The sequence below is a fragment of the Heloderma suspectum genome, chromosome 4 (genome assembly GCF_057233095.1).
Source record: "Heloderma suspectum isolate Gila_16-S chromosome 4, 16-S_ref, whole genome shotgun sequence".
In the NCBI taxonomy this organism is placed as follows: domain Eukaryota; kingdom Metazoa; phylum Chordata; class Lepidosauria; order Squamata; family Helodermatidae; genus Heloderma; species Heloderma suspectum.
In genome coordinates, this window is record NC_139461.1 from 199,718,609 (window position 1) to 199,738,181 (window position 19,573).

The 19,573-nt window shown below is 40.7% G+C and overlaps 1 protein-coding gene across 5 annotated transcripts in view; it reads left to right on the forward strand.

Moving 5' to 3' along the window:
* The window catches only part of GLMN (glomulin, FKBP associated protein), a 41,423-nt gene that overhangs the window by 11,808 nt on the left and 10,042 nt on the right, over positions 1 to 19,573 (forward strand). For 3 of the 5 annotated variants that reach the window (XM_084851916.1, XM_084851915.1, XM_084851913.1), the window contains exons 5-15: positions 348 to 456; positions 3,390 to 3,636; positions 6,646 to 6,748; positions 9,066 to 9,256; positions 12,818 to 12,871; positions 13,502 to 13,532; positions 15,096 to 15,185; positions 16,783 to 16,824; positions 16,914 to 16,987; positions 17,305 to 17,389; positions 18,271 to 18,380. In XM_084851916.1, coding sequence (XP_084708042.1) covers positions 348 to 456; positions 3,390 to 3,636; positions 6,646 to 6,748; positions 9,066 to 9,256; positions 12,818 to 12,871; positions 13,502 to 13,532; positions 15,096 to 15,185; positions 16,783 to 16,824; positions 16,914 to 16,987; positions 17,305 to 17,389; positions 18,271 to 18,380 — 1,136 coding nt within the window. The remainder of the gene's footprint in view (positions 1 to 347; positions 457 to 3,389; positions 3,637 to 6,645; positions 6,749 to 9,065; positions 9,257 to 12,817; positions 12,872 to 13,501; positions 13,533 to 15,095; positions 15,186 to 16,782; positions 16,825 to 16,913; positions 16,988 to 17,304; positions 17,390 to 18,270; positions 18,381 to 19,573) is intronic. The other 2 variants (XM_084851917.1, XM_084851914.1) reach the window with 1 other exon arrangement.

Sequence of the window (19,573 nt, forward strand, 5' to 3'; positions counted from 1 at the left end):
ATATGGAAACTGTAGATGCTGCCATCTTAAGATGAAGAGAAGGAAAGCTGTGAGCAAGAGAGGAAAAATGCCTCTTCTGTAATACATGGATGCATAATCTAAAAACAAAGTGCTTTTTTTCTTGAGATTTTTTCCTCGCATGCAAATCTATGCAGATTTAATTTGTATGAATTAATAAACTAAAAGTGATTTAAGACCTCTTAGCTGAATAGTAACCATCATTATCCTACAAAATGTCCTGGTTTGCCATATGTTTATCATTGTAAAGGAAATAGTTGTGGTTAAGATGTAAAAATAAATAAATAAACAAACTAATACAAGCATGTTACTCTTGCTTTTTCTTGCAGCTGTGCAGTCCAAAAGAGCTTGTGCTAGCTTTTCTGGAGCAGATTGAACAAGCCTCTAGTGAGCAGACATCTCAAACTGTTCTACTTTTGCTTAAGCCTCTGCAAGAAGGTAATGCACATTTTATTTTCTGAATGCTGAAACAAGCTGCTTGACTGACCTTATTACTTTAGTTGCCACAGAAAGTGTTGTGAAACATTTCACCTGATAACCACAATCAAAGAAGCTAAGTGATGCCATACAGCTGGAACTCTGGGGAAGACATCCAGTGTTGTAGTGTTATCACTGTTGAAGGATGCTTGTTTGTTGCATTTTAATTCTTCTTTGCCTCTTAAGGTGATCAAGGCAACCAACATAGTTCCTTTTTTCCCCCTTTTATCCTTACAACAACCCTGTGAGGTAGGTTAGGCTGAGAGAATTTCTCAACAGGTCTTATGGCCACTCTGTGGGTGGAAGCACTGCCTTGGGTCCAAGGATGTTTTAGGGCAAGTGGAAGGACTTCCGCTCACACAAGGGGAGTCCCTGATTTCTGCCACTTCCTCACTCCAGCTGCAGGGTACACAGAATATCATTCCAGTGGGTCCCAGATCCTCCAGGCTGGCTTTTCAGGGGTTGCAAGAGGCTGAAGTGAGAAACGGGGGATGGCAAAGTCTTGTTCCTGTGAGTGGAATGCTGCTCCTAGTTCTTGGGATCTGCACCTTTTATTTCTGTCTTACTGAAGGAAAGCAGAGGCTGAGATGAGAATTTGCCCAAGCCTACCCAAATGGAGAGCAGAATGTTTTCAACCCACATCCAAAATACTGTGGGCTGCAAAGAGCAGCGCAACTAGTTGCACACACCCATGAGGGCTTTGGGGGCTTGTGTTTCTTGAACAGCAGCCATTCTGAAAATGAGGTTCTGAATTTGCTCCAGTGGAGAGAGAGTGTAACCAGAGCTGACTTAAGGCTACTTAAAAGTTCAGTATGTTTTAAAATATATTTTAAAACTCAAGCAGGAAAACAGTGAATTCCCTTTAAACTTGTTAATCAAATGAAAACATGCCACACAGGAATTATTACGGTATTAATGGTTTGTAGAGAAAAATAAACGCAAAGGAACATCACATGCCAGTAAAAATTAGAGCATCAAATGGAATAGCTATGACATACAAAAGTTATAGTAGGCCCAACTAGCTGCAGTTTGAATTGTTATTTAGCTCCACTTAAACTTCCACCAGTCCAAATTAGTTAAATGCAATGTTTAAAGCTTTCAACAATATAGCAGTATAGTCCAAACTTTTAGAGAAAAAGAGGGGGATGGGAATTAGAAGGAATGTATAGCTACCTATCCCAGAGATAGGACAGGCTTTTGTGGACCCAGAGGAAAATTAAAAGAGACTTCTAGAGTCCAAAGTCCAGATAGAAAAATTAATCTTGAGTAAGAAGTGAAGAGAAAGTTCTAAAGTAGAAAGGGGTGGTGAAGTTTGAGCCTCACCAGTGAGTAAAATAAAATAGTGGGGAAAACCGAATCAAGCTTCTCAAGAGATAGGCATCTAGTCCCAAAAAGCTAGTTCAGAAACAGTGGCTAACTACAGCCTTAAAAGTGAAAAAGGGACATGGCAAAAGTAAGAAATTCCCTATTCTCCCAAAAAGAAGGCAAACATGCAAACTATGGTTGAAAAGGCCCCTAAACTAGCAAAAATTTGTTAGCAAAAACGAGAGCTATGCAAAAAGGAGAAAACAAAATAAAGAACTAAACAAAGTTCTTCTCCTAGGGTTCAGTCACTTTTTTTAATTCACTGATGCCCCTAAACTTTCCAGCCTTCTGACTGGCTTTTTTCCTTTCTGGTTATCAACTACAAATTTGGTTCTGGATTTGTGAGAGACATATTGGGTGGCCAGAAACCTGCAAAAGCAGTATTTTCTCATAGCTTTAGGCAGCTGATGTTACCCTAGGCCTTATCAGGGTATGCAGGAACATTCCAGATTTAGGGAGTTGCTAGCTGTGAGGAGTAACAAACATCGTAACTTCTTCTCATACTGGTCCATTATTCCACAACTTGACCACAGCTTTGTTAGCATTACTGTCTGCATCTCAGACTCCAGGCAGCAAAAACTTTCTGCCCTCAAGGAAAGACAGGCCTGCTTGTGAACCAAAGTTTTACACCTATTCCCTTCCATGACTTCCTTATAAGCCCTCTGTTCCCAGCACTTGAACCCAAAATGGGACCCAAGTAGCAACTCCTATTGCATGATGGGACTTGCAAAAATAGTTTGTGGAATGGCATGGGGAATCCTGTTCAAAAAGAGAACACAAGAATTCCATTACAGATCTTTAGATACCAGCTTCTGGGTTACCTCAGGGGTACAGAACCTCAGACCTAGAGGCCAAATACAGCCCGCTGGGGTTCCCCAAATGGCCACGCCCCTTTCCTTGGCTCTATCCTCTCCTCCAACCACCAATTGTATGGTGGTTTCCTGGCTTCTGTGCTGTCCATCCGTCCCCCGTCCCCCCCCCCAATTCTAAAAGTCTGAAATGCATCTCCTAAGGCTTCCTTACTGGCAGTAAGACCTTTAACCTCAGATACACTGGTATTTTTTGCCCACTCCATTTTGCATTCAGCACCACCCACCACTGGAATACGGCACTCAAAAGCTTCTCCAAAATGGAATTTTAGTAAAAGAGCTCTTGCACTCCAGGTTACCTGCTTGATATTGTTAGTTTTAAGTGAGAAATGATACAGCTGAGAAAACTGGCAATTTATTCTAAAATATTTTATTGCATTATTGCATTAGATGATAATTTGTGAGGGTGAAGTCTTTACTGGACTAGCTTGTAATGGTAAGAGCATTTGCAGAGCTCCTCAGGCAGAAGGTTATTTTCTGTCTGTGAGAGAGACTTTGCTGAAGCTCAGAATTGCAACAGCTGATATGGATTCAGTAAGCCATTATTCAATGTCTTCTTTATTCTTGAACTAACATGGAAAAATGTGTAATGTATACAGTCAATAAGTAAAAATTTTAAATTTTTAAAGAAGTATTTTGGAATTATTTTTGTGTTTTTAGTGCTTCTGAAACTTCACTGTAAGAAAGCATATTCGGTGGGGTTGTCATTGTCTACCATTTTGAACCAGCTCTCACATCTGCCAGTACCTTACACAAAACATCAACTCCAAGAAGACGAGCATGGTCTCTGCCAGTGTTGCAATGCTTTAACATATTTTGTTAAACCTTTTGTGGATGAGGTTGTTCAACGCATGGAAGCTTCAATAGGTGGAGATTACAAAGATCTGAAGGAGGAATTGCTAGGATTGTAAGTACCCTACTTTTGCTTAGAACAGTTATTTAATAAATCACAGCACTACATGTTCATCGGTGTACCCTAGTCTGGGAACTGGACTTTTACAAACAGTTGCAAAGGCGCAGGTTGAGGGGATGATTTGCAGCAGAGAAGCGGTGAGTGGTGCTTAAGCCTTCTCCCATGGCTTTTGCCCTGAAACCCCCACCTCATACCACTTTCCAGGTATAATTGTCACATTATGGGAGGAAAGTGGAAGACAAGAGGAAATTCCAGGGGAAAAGTTAACTCTGCTTTTCTTTGCTGTAAATTGCTCCCTTACCATGGTACTTTACAGTTGTTTTGCATTGAGCTGGCTCTGCTACTGAAAGTGTAGTTCCATCCTAAAGCATAAAACTCAGAGTGCATGCCTGACTTTTTTGTAGACATTTGGTGCCATGTTACTAGCTAGACCTGTAGTTCCTAAATATGTTGCTGGAAGGGGGAAGAGCCATTTGTGGGATTTCATCTTTGCTTAGGTCCCACAACTTTGTTCTTCTGTGACTCCTCAGTGGGCTTTGCTCCACTAGGAAAAAAAACCAGACAGGTTTTTTTAGGTAACCTTTCTTTCTTTCTTTCTTTCTTTCTTTCTTTATTGCATTTATACCCCGCCTTTCTCCCTCTCGCAAGGAACTCAAGGCGGCTTACATTATCCTCCTCCTCACCGTTGTATCCTCACAACAACAACCCTGTGAGGTAGGTTGGGCTGAGAGTCTGTGACTGGCCCGAAGTCACCCAGTGAGCTTCCATGGCCAAGTGGGGACTAGAACCCGGATCTCCCGGCTCCCAGTCCGTCACTCTCACCACTACACTACACTGGCTCTCCATCCTAAAGAACCTAAAGGAAGAAAGCTAGGACATACAAGGCCTGGTAGCTCCTTAGTATGAAGGTGAGCAAGCAGCCTTTACCTTTAGGGGATTTTCCCCTGCTGTATTACAGTGAAAAGCAATATTTCCATTTCCAGGCATTGTACTAGTTCCTAATTTCTTTTTTTTATTTCTTTTTTATTTTATCTTTATAAATGAAATAAACAATACCAAAATTACCAATAACCTGATCAATACTACAATTTCCCAACAATACAATATTCTAATGAGGACACCACAATAACAAAGAGAGAAGGAAAAAGGAAAAGGGAGGAGAAAAGGAAATGATGAAAAAAGAAGATTCTTTCCCCTTCCCTCCCCCTCCCCTTTAAAGAATTAAGTTTAAGCTCCAATATCCCCTGGCCTCGGATGCCATTGTATTTTAAAAACTATATAACCTTAACAATCTTACAGTTTAATAAACATCCTTACATTTCAATATCATATCATCAATCTTATATCAAAAAAACAGGTCTACAATTCATTCCCAGAAGTCTATATTATTATTATTATTATTATTATTATTATTAATAATAATAATAAATAGCGTTATATAATAAAACTTAATATAAACCTTCAACAGTCAGTAATATATTTTATACTAGATATATTATCTATCTTGAAATAAAAATATAAAGAAAAGCAAGAAAAAAAAGATGAAAACGAATATATGTATAATCATTTATCTTCTGAGCTAGCCTGGATCATGTAGACTAAACACAAACAGTTAACAAAGCTTGTTTAAAGATTCCAGTTCATGGGGTTGTAACAGAATTCTCACGCATTTTTACGTTCAGCCATGCCTCTGCCATTTCATGATTTTGAAACTTCTTCATCTGACCTTCAGAAACAATAAAAAGTGTAGCAGGATATTTTAAGTAATATTGTAAGTTCATTTGTTTTGCCATATTTTTTGCTTTTATAAATTGCCTTCTTTTATTCGGCACCTCTTTGATGTAGTCTGGAAATAACATAACTTTATCTTGTTTCAAGGAAACGCTTCCACCCTCTTGCCAAACGCAGGATATAATTCTTTGTGGAGACTTTTGCAAATTGAGCTATGATCGTGTAATCAGTCCCTTTAGCATTTGGCACACAAAATGCCTGCTCAATATCAAGTAAATTATCAGATGGGATAGAGAATATCTCATGCAAAAATTTATCCACAAAAATAGGCAATTTTACATCATTAGACAGATTTTTAATCCCAGTAATACGTACATTGGATCTCCTTGTGAAGGCCTCCAGTTGAGAAATTCTATCAGGCATTTTTAAAACAAATTTGTGTCGTAGTTTCATTTCCTGCCGCTTGGTCTTCTAGCTCATTAATTTTCATCTCCATTTTTTGCCATGACGCATTAATTAATTCTACAGCTCCTTGCAAGGCGGTGATGGAATTTTGGATTAAATCCAACCTTTTGGCTTGCTCCGTAAATTGCGAAGAGAAAGTCTTTATCAGAGTAAATAATTCCCCTATATCTTCTGTTCACGAAACTTTTGACACATGGGGTGGGGGGGAGTTGATGCCAGCTCCTTTCTTCTCCTCGGCGCAGACATGTTTCTCTCAAACAGATCTTACAGGTCTTCAGATGTTCTCAAATATTGTTAACATTTCTTAAATCGTCCCTCAGAAGTTGTTGATATTTCTTAAAGCATATATTATTATAGAACACGTCAGCCCTGTTTTCTCCTATGAAATAGGAGTCTCAGTACAGCTTTTTGCATTGGTAAAGCTCTGGGGAGATAATCCTGGAATCCAGTCCCCACACTATCTTGTGGGGGATACTTTGCTCCAAGATGTTATCCAGGGCTGCCTTGCCCCTCCCCCCTTTTAATTCCAGGGGGGTGACAAAAAGGTTTGTTAACCTTTTAAAATAGCTGTTTGAGAAAGCTCCCACGGAGAACCCGTGGGGAAGCTGCCAGAGCGACATCGGTTCCAACGGGAAGTACTAGTTCCTAATTTCTGAGAGATTTTCTTTCCTTCCCCCACCTCCAGTTACATGGTGTGGTCATTTTTAAAGTAGATAAGACAGTAAAGCCATTTGATACTCTACTGGAGATTTTATTATTGAGGATCTTGAATGGTTCTATAATGTGCTCAACCTCTTTTGTTTTCAGTTGTCTGAAAAGCTTGAAATATCCCCTCTTAATGGCAGAGCTTGATCAACTGCCTGAAGACACTCTGAAGCATCCGCTAAGGCAGTTTGCTTCTGACATACTAGTAAGTGTGCTGTGTGTGTGTGTTTCCCCCCAGTTGTAAAATGATTTACAGTTACTTGCAAAATCATTTACAAACATTGGTTTCCTGTCCTGATGATCAAGAATCATGTATAGGATTCTCTAAGGCAGTGTTGATTCAGGTAAGGACTGGAAACAGTATCTAAAGAGAGCCTAAAACTCTTAATGCTATAGATGAGTTACACTTGAACATCCAGACTCCCTCCTTGTGATAAATTGCTTTCAGCTGCTTCAGCTGCAGTGTCTGCTGTAAATGGCTTGTTTGTTGCTGTGGTATAAACCAGATGATAAGGCTGTTTTGTACGTGCGTTCTGCGCACACATGCACACTCCTAATTCTGTAAGGGAGCAGTCCTGTGTTCCCTAGACAGCAACCGGGGGAAATAGGATTTTTCAGTTTCTGGGAACCAAGGTCAGAGCTAGGGCTCCAACTTCGGTTCCCGGAAACCATGCTCCCTGCCTCCTTGTCACTGGCATGGTTCTCTCCATGCCAGCAACGTCTCTGTGCTTGGAAATGGAGCATGGAGATGGGGAGAAGGGGGAAGTCCCAGGGGAGAGGAGGAGGAACCCATGTTATGCAGCTTCCTATGCTCTGTGTGGCCTCCCCTCCCTCACTCCAAAGCTCCCTAGCTAGACAGACAAAATCGCCTGTCTAGCTAGAAATGCAGGACAGCCAGAGGATTGCTTCCATGCTCCAGGAGCCCTGCAGTGGATAGTCATCAGCATCCAAGTTCAGAGACTGACGATTATCTCCATAGGATTATGCCGTAGTTAGACTTTATTATGCCAATGAAACTGAATATTCATATACCCAGGAATTGACCAGAGGCAAGGAGTAGGTATCTTAAGCTTGGTTGTGTACATCTTCTACCTTTCAGTATTATTAGCTTGCCCTTAAGCTGGAAACCACGGGTTCATAGAAGCGCTGAATGTATGCCCCATCATAACTGTCCAGTTGTCTCGTCATTAGCATCCCATTTGAATGTCCTTTCTGCTGCTACTTAAATTCTTCTTAATCCACTTATTTTGCATCTGAGACCTAGGTTTTCAAAGAACTTAATTTTTTCCCCTGTAAGAACCGAAGGAAAAAGAGAAGTCTATGGGGGCTTTAGACACTTCGGCTATGCAGCTAATATACAATAACCATGTGGAAGGGGGCCCAAGTTTCAGTCTCCATACAGTTCTTCTCCCCTCCTCCTCTTGTTCATGCTGTGAACACATCACCAGACACAACTGACATATTTCAGACAACTCTGAAGACTAAGAACTTGCTTTTTTAAATAAAGGAAAGCTAAGACTGTCAGGGTCATACTAGACATGAAAGCAGAATGTCTATGTGTTTAAACACAGTTCTTTCACTATCATATAGAAAAAGGGCGGTGGGAGGGGGTCTGTTTTTATCAGCAAATGAGGTATGAGGGTGAGGACTATAGAACCTTCACTCACACACAGCTTACCTTCCAGCAGTCTAACAACCCTGCCCACCTCCTCCACCCCCACCCCACACACACAGCAGCGCTTTTCTCCACGTACAAACTTTGATAACTAGAAGTGTTCTCAGCTAAGAGAAATGTAATTGAGTTCTAGTTGGAGGAAAGAGTCCTGTATTCCTCAACCAAGCACCCATTTTGCTATTAAAAAGAGACCCCGCCAACCACCTCTGGGCAGGGAGTTCCAAAATGTAGCCACAACCACAGAGAATGGCCTTTCCTAATGTTTTAATGTATTAGTGGTTTCCTTCTTTTGATCCATCTGAGTTTAACATTATTATATATTTGGCTCTTCCCAACTTCAGTAAACAAAGATAGAATTTTCAGTTTGGTACTTCGAATAGATAGTTACATATCTATTGTAAACCTGTATTCTCCTGTTGAAGGTCTATACCCATTTACAAAGTCATTGGTGTATTAGTATATTTAGGGTGCTGTTGTTATGTAAAAACACATAAAACCTTATTTTCACATCACAACAGGAGTGGGAAATCTCTGGCCCTCCAGATGTTGTTGAGCTCTTAACTGTCATCAACCCCAACCTGGCCAATAGCCTGGGATGATGGAAGTTATCCTGCCCTGTATTACAAAGTCCACAAACTATTATAAAAAGTGGATAAAAATATTACAGCAAACAGAACATATCTAAGCTTCTCTTTTAGATGATACCTATTTTTCATTACATTCAAGTTGATGCAGAAACTTTTGTTTTCTTGCTTTCTCTCAGATGTATGTATTCTGTCAGTATGCCTTTAAACATATTCACAACATCACAATGTTTAGTTATGAGAAAAAACTTTTTGTTTAACAGAGCATTTTGGTGGATATTAAAGAATTGTTTCCAAAAGTGTTCTCTTGGCATGGATACAGAAATGAAAACTGGGAAAATGAGGCCCTACTGGAAATGGACAAAGAACTGTTTGCGGATTCTCTGGCATGTCTGTCTTATATGGTATTTGTTCAGGACTGCTTTGGTATTGACTGCCTTCCAGTAGTTTTCAAGTAAGTTTTTTTTTTTTTTTTTTAATTGCAGGCTTAAGTAGCCATTCACTTGGTTGCCTGAGGCATGGAAGAATCTCACTTCCAAGTGATGTTGTTGTTGTTCAGTTGTTAAGTTGTGTCTGACTCTTTGTGACCCCATGGACCATAGCACGCCAGGCCTTCCTGTCCTCCGCTCTCTCCCGGAGTGTGCTCAAGTCCATATTCATTGCATCGGTGATGTTATCTAGCCATCTCATCATCTGCCGTCCCCTTCTCCTTTTGCCTTCAATCTTTCCCAGCATCAGGGTCTTCTCCAGGGAGTTTTCGCATTAGGTGGCCAAAATATTTGCGCTTCAGTATTTGTCCTTCCAATGAGCACTCAGGGTTGATTTCCTTTAGGATGGACTGATTTGACCGCCTTGCAGTCCAGGGGACTCATAAGAGTCTTCTCCAAACAGTTCGAAAGCATCACTTCTTCGGCGCTCAGCCTTCCTTATAGTCCAGCTCTCACAGCCATACATTACTACTGGGAAAACCATAGCTTTGATTATACGAACCTCTGTCAGCAAGGTGATGTCTCTGCTTCTTACTATGCTGTCTAGATTTGCCATAGCTTTCCTCCCAAGGAGCAAGCGTCTTTTAATTTCATGGCTACAGTCACCATCTGCAGTGATCTTGGAGCCCAAGCAAGTAAAATCTGTCACTGCTTCCATTTCTTCCCCTTCTATATACCAGGAAGTGATGGGGCCAGATGCCATGATCTTCGTTTTTTTAATGCTGAGTTTCAAATCAGCTTTTGCACTCTCCACTTTCACCCTCAACAAGAGGCTCTTGAGATCCTCTTCGCTTTCTGCCATTAGGGTGGTATCGTCTGCGTATCTGAGGTTGTTGATAATTCTCCCGGCAATCTTAATTCCGACCTGTGATTCATCCAACCCGGCATTTCTCATGATGTACTCTGCATATAAGTTAAATAAGCAGGGCAACAATATACAGCCTTGTCGTACTCCTTTCCCAATTTTGAACCAATCGGTTGTTCCATGTCTGGTTCTTACTGTTGCTTCTTGACCCTCGTACAGGTTTCTCAGGAGACAGGTAAGGTGGTCTGGTACTGCCATCTCTTGAAGAATTTGCCACAGTTTGTTGTGATCCACACAATCCAAGGCTTTAGCGTAGTCAGTGAAGCAGATATAGATGTTTTTCTGGAATTCTCTTGCTTTCTCCATGATCCAGCGAATGTTGGCGATTTGATCTCTAGTTCCTCTGCCTCTTCGAAACCCAGCTTGTACTTCCGGTAGTTCTCGGTTCACATACTGCTGAAGCCTATTTTGAGCATCACCTTGCTGGCATGTGAAAAGAGTGCAATTGTACGATAGTTTGAACACTCTTTGGCGTTGCCCTTCTTTGGAATTGGAATGTAAACTGACCTTTTCCAGTCTTGTGGCCACTGTTGAGTGTTCCAAATTTGTTGGCATATTGAATGCAGCACTTTAACAGCATCATTTTTTAGGATTTTAAATAGCTCAGCTGGAATAGGGTCATCTCCGCTAGCTTTGTTGTTACTAATGCTTCCTAAGGCCCACTTGAGTTCACTCTCTAGGATGTCCGGCTCAAGTTCAGTGACCACACTATCATGGCTATCAGGGACATTCAGATCTTTCCTGTATAGTTCTTCTGTGTATTCTTTCCACCTCTTCTTAATCTCATCTGCTTCTGTTAGGTCCCTGCCTTCTTTGTCCTTTATCATGCCCGTCTTTGCACAAAACGTTCCCTTGATATCCCCAATTTTCTTGAAAAGATCTCTAGTCTTTCCCATTCTATTGTTTTCCTCGATTTCTTTGCATTGTTCATTTAAGAAGGCCTTCTCGTCTCTCCTTGCTATTCTCTGGAACTCTGCATTCAGTTAGATATATCTTCCCCTTTCTCCCTTGCTTTTCGCTTCCCTTTTTTCCTCAGCTACTTGTAAAGCCTCATCAGACAGCCACTTGGCTTTCTTGCATTTCTTTTTCTTTGGGATGGATTGAGTTGCTGCCTCCTGAACAGTGTTACAGACCTCCGTCCATAGTTCCTCAGGCACTCTGTCTATCCGGTCTAATCCCTTAATCTATTCCTCACCTCCACTGTATATTCATAAGGGATATGATTTAGGTCATACCTGAATGGTTTAGTGGTTTTCCCTACGTTCTTCAATTTAAGCTGAGATTTTGCAATAAGAAGCTCATGATCTGAGCCACAGTCACCTCCAGGTCTTGTTGTTACTGACTGTATAGAGCTTCTCCATCTTTGGCTGCAAAGGACATAATCAATCTGATTTCTATATTGACCATCTGGTGATGTCCATGTGTAGAGTTGCCTCTTGTGCTGTTGGAAAAGATTGTTTGCTGTGATGAGCATGTTCTCTTGGCAAAACTCTATGAGCCTTTGTCCTGCTTCATTTTGTACACCAAGGCCATGCTTGCCTGTTATCCCGTTTATTTCTTGACTTCCTACTTTAGCAATCCAATCCTCTATGATGAAAAGGCCATCTTTTTTTGGTGTTAGTTCTAGAAGGTAACTCAGTGAAGCCATAAGCTATGCCGTGCAGGGCCACCCGAGAAGGACAGGTCATGGCAGAGAGTTCTGACAAAATGTGGTCCACTGGAGAAGGAAATGGCAACCCACTCCAGTATTTTTGCCAAGAAAACCCTATGGAACATATCACAAGGCTAAAAGATATGATGCCGGAAGATGAGCCCCTCAGGTCGAGAGGTGTCCAATATACTACTGGGGAAGAGCAGAGGGAATTTCCAAGTAGCGCCAGAAAGAGTGAAGCGGCTGGGCCAAAGCCGAAAGGACACTCAGCTGTGGATGTGTCTGGTGGTGAAAAGAAAGTCCGATGCTGTAAAGAACAATATTGTTTAGGAACCTGGAATGTAAGGTCAATGAATCAAGGTAAGCTGGAGGTGGTCAAACATGAGATGGCAAGATTGAACATCGACATCTTGGGAATCAGTGAACTAAAATGGACAGGCATGGGCAAATTTTATTCAGGTGACCATTATATCTACTACTGTGGGCAAGAATCCCTTAGAAGAAATGGAGTAGCACTCATAGTCAACAAAAGGGTGGGAAAAGCAGTACTGGGGTACAATCTCAAAAACAATAGAATGATCTCAGTATGAATCCAAGGCAAACCATTCAACATCACAGTAAGTCAGGTCTATGCCCCAACCACTGATGCCGAAGAAGCTGAGGTTGTTCGGTTCTATGAAGACCTACAACACCTTCTAGAACTAACACCACAAAAAGATTGGAATGCTTCCAAGCGATGCAGCAAGGCAACTTAACAAAAGGTGGTTCTCCTTTGTGGTAGAAATTATTAATATAGGCATGTATGTTTGTGTGGGTGGGCAAGCTAGGAAAATTTTTTGTGGGCTAATAACTTTTGTGAACATACTTTGAGGATGGCTTGCTGTATATTCTGGCTTGCCATATTCAGTGACATGTTTAATATAACGTAGATGGAGTTTTTTTAAAAAAAATTGTATTGTCTAGTTTTTGTTTCTTGTAGGTTATATTGTCATGCATGATTCTCTATTGTAGGCCATCATATATTCTGCAGTGCAACATGGTGCACATCAGAGTTCTATTGAAAAGGTAAGGTTATTTATTCATTCTTTTATTTCAATTTTTACCTCAACTGTTCTCAAGGGTGCAGGGCAGGGAACAACACTTCCAGAAACTTACAATAAAAGGGACTAACAATAACACAATTGGAGCTTGGCAGGAAGACATATTATTTCCTGCTTAACTAGCTTAGTTGTGGCTCAGTTTATTTTTTGACACAATGTAGCATTTGAGACAATGAAGGCCTGACTGTGGTGAAGTTAGTGTCAAAATTCTAACTTCAAAGGATGAGGTTGCACCAACTATAACTACTCTTAAAGGGCTCAGATCCATTAACATATTTGGGTTTGGGACCATTTTGCACAGCACTGTATTCCAATAGATGTGAAGAACTATGATATGTACTGCAGTCATGTAGGTAGCTGACCTACAAGAGTATTGTGCAACTCGGAGATAAACAGTAAACTGCCTTACAAAAGCATCTTGTGGGTAGGTCCAATCTGAAGACTTTTGCTAGGTAATGGCTGAGGAAGGAGATCTGAGCAAAACATCACAGATATAATATACTGGTGACAAAGAGTCTTAGTTGTTACTGGAAAAAGCAACAAAACAACTTTAAATTTTATGTTTAAAAACTGATCGCATCTTAATTTCTTGCAGGACAGAAGAATCTGTTTTATCAAAAGGACTTGTAAGTATAAGATTTATTTATAAGCTGTTATTCAGAAAACATAAGCACAATATAGCTATCCGTTTGCTTTTCTTAAAGGAATATATGTATACACACACACACACACACACACACGGCTGCACTCCTGTGCACACACTTACTTGGGATTAAGTCTAATTGGACTCAGTGGGACTTGGTTCTAAGCAGACATGTATAGGCTTGTTATGCATCACCCTGATCCTACATGTAAGTTCCTTGACAATTAGTCACATAGATTTCATTGGAATTCGTTTATGGTTGTAGCCTAACTTAGGTTATATCAATAGAAATGGGTATGTCTTTAACATGTGCGCTTGAGTAGTTTGCACGCCTGCCACAGCAATCAAAGGAACATAGGAACCAGGGTGGACTTGGTCCATCTAGCCCAGAATTGTGTACTCTGATTGGCAGGGGCTCTCCAGGGGCTCAGGTGGAGGTCTTGCCTATCACCTTCTAGCTGATCATTTTAACTGAGGATGCCACGGATGGAACCCGGGGCCTTCTGCATCCAAAGCATATGTTCTGCCAGTGAACTACAGTCCCCCCTGCCTCATTCATGAAGCACTGTTGCTAAGCAACAACTCACTATTGATTTGAATATAGCATATTGAGTAGCTGTACTGATTGCAGTTTAAATAAACGGAGACCATGCTTGCTTGATTGTGCCTTGTGTTTGCAGGTCTTTTTACATACATTGTCCAAAACCCTGGAGACATCTTAATACAAACTAATGTGGTGGGGTCTGAAAATAGAGGTGCACTATTACACTTGCTTGAAAATAGGTAGAACTTGTCTTATTTAATCTGCCAGTTCCAAACATCCTATCCTGTCAAGCCTGCCCAAAAAAGAGATCCCAGGATGAGGATACAAAAAAAAATAGTAGAGGGCACAATCCTATGGGGATGATCGGTCGCCTCCGAGTTTAGAGGCAGCCGACTGCCTATCCACTGCTGGGTGGGTGGAGCGCAGAGAGCATCTTCTCTGCGATCCGGCCACCCTGCATTTGCAGCTAGATGGCCAAGTGCGGCTGTCCAGCAGGAGCCGTTTAAAGCCAGGGGGGCAGACGGCACATAAGAAGTGTCGTTCCTCCATTTTTTTTATTTATTTATTTCATTTCTATACTGCCCAATAGCCGAAGCTCTCTGGGCGGTTTCCGCAGTCCCCGCCGCAGGGACACCCCCTTTCCCCCACTCCACACTGCTCTTCCAAGCCCAGAGCTGGGGACGAGCTGTGCTGCCTATGAGGCGACAGGGGAGGGGGCAGGGAGGTGGTTTTCTGGGAACTGCCCTTGGACCGCTGGCTCTGAGGTCATTTCCTGAAAACTGAAAAATCCTATGGCCATCTAGCCACTGTCTAGCATTCCAAAGGCAAAGTTCCATTCACTGTGGTCCAGGAGTTTTATTGTACACAAAAGGCTGTAATGAGAACACTCAGAGTTTCCCCACTCATATTGGTTACCCTGTTCTGTCATTTGGGGGAATGCTCCCTGTGTGTGAAGATCATGCCCACAGTTCTTAAAATTAATATGTTAAAATTAATTTGTAGGCTCTATTGGAGAACTGTCTGCTGAGGCTGGAAGACAAAAGCCTTTTCCTTGAGCACTTGGAATTCACAGGCTTTATTACAACTCCTCAGGTAATTTGATGGAAACAATGCGCTTTTAACTATACACACTGCACTTTCTAATATAAAGTGATATTAAGTGCTTTGAAAAGAATGTAGACTGAAAGTATTTGCTTAGTACTTTTAATGGAGCTAATTAAACAGGCTGAGACAAAAATGTTTAAATACCCATTGTGGCTTTTTAGAAAGGTATCATTTAGCATACATTTTTCAAGTTTCGTTTCTGTCACTTAAATGGAAAATCCTCCTTTTCTTCAAACTTTGGTTTGGACTAAAAATGAAACTTAGACTCCAGCCATTTGAGATAATCCTGTATAGTAACTGGTCAAGCAAAGTAATGTCTGTAGTTAAGCTAGCCAATTGGATGCTTTGTTTGTAACCCAATAACTTCATAGAACACTGAGACACCAGTATAAAACTCGATACACATATTGTATCTTTCAAAACTGAATAGCAGGTCAACCCCTGCCCCAGTTTTTGAAGGCTGGCAGAAAAATGCAAGGTATAATGCAGTGAGAACACTGAGATACTAGAATGAAAGTTGGCATGCACATTCAGGGAATCATTTTCAGTTGTATCCAATAGTATTTTTCCACCAGTGAGCAGAACACTGGCAGAATGGACTTTCCCCTCTCGCCTGCGCACCCCTAAACTTGCTTCGGAGGGTTGGGAGGTCTTCAAGAAATTTGGGGCATGTGGGAAGGAGGAGAGGAAAATCTATCTGGAACCAACTCCATACATTTACGTACAAATGCTAGCTTGACTCCTGCATTTGTTTTTGAAGGGGGGGGGGGTGGACAATGCAAAATAGTATTGTGACATCTGAAGCAAGGACTCTTGAACACTGTACTTTACTAATTACTGCTTTAAATATTTTTAAAACGTACAGCACAAACCTATGCATATTTACTCTGATGTAACACCTGCTTTAGTGCTTACTCCCTACTAAGTATATGTTAGGATTTCAGCCTTCAATGTATTGGAACAGAAGAACAGAATATTAGAACAAGGGGAAGCATTCAGATAATCCAGGGAGTTAACCTGATGCTTTTCCCACCTTTTCAATTACTTTATAAAGTAAAATTATAAAAACAGAATGAAACATTTCTGTCAGAATATGGTTATGCACAGAATTAATTTTCCCTAGAATAATCCTGTGAGAAGATTCCATCTGGAATATAGAAATGAGCCTAATCAGTTCTCTTGCATATGTATGGTGTCTCCAGAAAGTGTTCACATGAGTTGATTAGGTTTCATGGGGAGTTAACCAGTTCCTGGATTTTTCTTCATCTTCTAAACACTTGCTATAACCTTATTGCTGTCTTGGGCAAAGTACTATATCTGAGTTGATGTCTGTCACTCTCTCCTTAGTCCATTCCTCTCTGCCTCTATTGAGATTGCCTACTGCCTTGTCCTCTCCAATATGTATGTGTGCAGTAGCGTGGCTTAAGGATGGAGTTACAGCTTTACTACTCTGTTTCCTTTTATTTTTGTGAGTTGAAGTTACTTCCTTTTTTCAATAACATTTTACATCGCATTTGCTTGCGAACAGTTTGTTTCCTCTGAATTTGATTGAGTAACTTGTGTGTGTTTTTCGTTTTAATAACAGGATTTGGTAAAGGTCATTACACTGTGTCCTTTTGAACCTCTGGTATGTAACAATTTCATATGACTTTAAATGTGTCTTTTCTACAGTACAGTTTATCTCATTCATTCCCTCCTACTTGTATTTCTCTGCAGAGAAAGAAGAGTTTAAAGATTTTACAGCTGTATATAGATAAGTTTGATGAAGAGGGAAAATACACATTGTTCAGGTATGTCTCAATATGACCAAAAATCAAGTAAGCCATATGAAGGGTACTGTAACTGTAGTTTAATTTGGGTACTCTAGTTTTAAGCCTATTACTGTCTTGTATACTCTAGAAATTTGATTCCAACTGAAAGTAATACATAAGGCAGACCTACCCCATCTGGGGCCCTCTAGATGTTTTGGATTACCACTCCTGTCATCCCTGACCATTGGTATGCTAGCCAGGGCTGATGGAAGTTGTAATCCAGAACATCTTGAGGGCTCCAGGTTGGGGAAGGCTGGTATAGGGTATACTCTTTCCTCTTCTGTCTTCTGTTGCAGGTGTTTGTTGAAGACAAGTAACCATTCTGGTGTGGAAGGATACATCATTCAAAATATTAAAAATCAAATTGATTTAGCCTTGCAGGTGAGGAAGGTTATTGAAAGTAGAACAGTGGAGAATGTATTCCTGTGCATTTGGATGAGAATTCAAAGGTCTGTATAAGTGCACAATTATTTCTGGACACACATAGAAATGGGGTATTGGCTACAGTAGGAAGGGGATGACCAAAAAAGAAATGCATACATGACCTTTTGGATCCTGGCCTAAGAGTATAAATAATTGCTGGGGACAGTAAGATGTGTCGTCTTGAACTCCTGCAAGAATATCTAACTGGAAGCTTGTACAGCATCTTCAGAAGCTACAGCTTTTTTCTTTTTCTTTTTTTAATAAGCAAGCTTCTAGCTGTCATGGTCTTATTGAAAATCTGCAATTTTTGTTCTACACAAAAATGCAAATAGTCATAGGATGTGTCTTTTTAATGTAGTACAAATATTAGTTGGTGCACATGTTGCAAGGTCCAGGTATGCCTTAATTTGTAGAGATATTCCCACTTTGTACACCTCTCTGACTTGAACTAAGAGGATTTTGAACAAATGCTTTTTTAAAAAAAATCTTGAAAAATAGCTGTATGACCAATATACAACTTATTCTATTTGCAGTCTTTGGGTTTGGTCTTTCTGCAGTTGGGTGTCATATTGTAACAAATATCCTCAAACCTATTTTTAGATACTAACTTGTAGTCTGGAGAAAAAACAAAGACCAATATGACATTGTTAGAATACAGTCTTTGCTAAGAGTAAGAGACAACAACATAAGGCTGCCATTGCAAAAAATGATACTGTGCAATTGGAATACAAATTCAATAGCTTCATTTCTGGACCTTGCTCAGGTGTGATATTAATAGCTACGAACTGCACAAAGAATGTATCGGCTAAGTATTTCCTGTACCATATGTTGCTTTTCAGAGGTCAGAGGACAGCAAATTTTTTACTGGATTTGCTTTGGTCTCACTACTAGACATAGTGCTCTCACTTCCTGAAGGTGCTGAAACTGATCTTCTCCAGAACTCGGACAGGTGAGATGTGATTAATGATCACTGCAGAAGTATTTTGCTAAGGACTCCTACCCGCCCCCAAGCCACCTTGATGAGGAATTTGCAACAGTGCTGATAATCAAGATACATTTCACTAGAGTTTAACTAGTTTACCGGAGCTTCCTTCAAGAGCTCCTATCCAAGCTAAGATTTGCAGGTGGTCAGAAGTATTAGAATTGCAAAAAGATAAAATTTACTGTTTACATAAAACATAAAATTTACTGTTCAGGGAATAATCTATTCATAGGTTCAAGTATCTTATTTTGATATTGACAGTCATGTATTCAGATAATACGTTCACATCGTAACTGTAAGTGTTAAAATGTGATCCAGATTTTACCTTTTCTTTTAGCATGAGTTGGAGAGCAGAGTGTGGAACTTTTATGTTGATTGGGAATCCCCTGGCAGCTTAAATGGCCACCAGAGCGACTGGAGATTGCCTAGAAATGTTCACATTAAAGGATACTTTGTGATGTAGTTGCTTTACTGGATTTGGTGAAGGGTTATGGAAGAGGGGGCAAGTGTCCACAGATCTGCTCACTAAGAGCAAGTACCCTTCACCATCTGGTGAGAGACTCTCAAGAGCCTCTGATACTTGTGCTGCAGTTTGAAGAAGGAACAGCAGGTATTTTTCCTGCTTTTTAAAATCCAAGCTTCCAGACATTTCCCTTAACCTCTTTGTGCTTCCGTAAGGGCTCCAGGTGCTGACAGCAAATGGAGGCTTGGCTGTAAGCCAAGCAGATATTTTGTGACCCTCTGGTCAGGGAGGTATGGTTTAGTTTGCAAACCTTCAAGGCATCTGGTTCACCCTGTTTGAGATGTTGTTTTGCACCTGCCTGGTATCTGCCAGAAGTCATTGGGAGGAACCACAAAATTCCCTTGGAAAGTAAGGGGGAGGGAATAGGTTGAGAGTAAGGAGAAGCTAGATTTGCTTGTAGCAACTTCTGAGGAATCCCTTGTAGACTGTGTAAGAGGGAGCGGGGGAAGTGGCAGTGAAAACTGATAGGTGGTGGTTGTAGAAGGCAAAAATCTCTCCTCCACTTTTAGCCAGTAGTCCCAACTGTTAATTTCTTCATACAGTGTAAAGAATATAATTGAAAGACAAGTGAAATAAAAATGCAGCCATGCAATAAAGGTTGTTCTTTGTCATTTTGCCACTTAAAATAGTGGGTTCT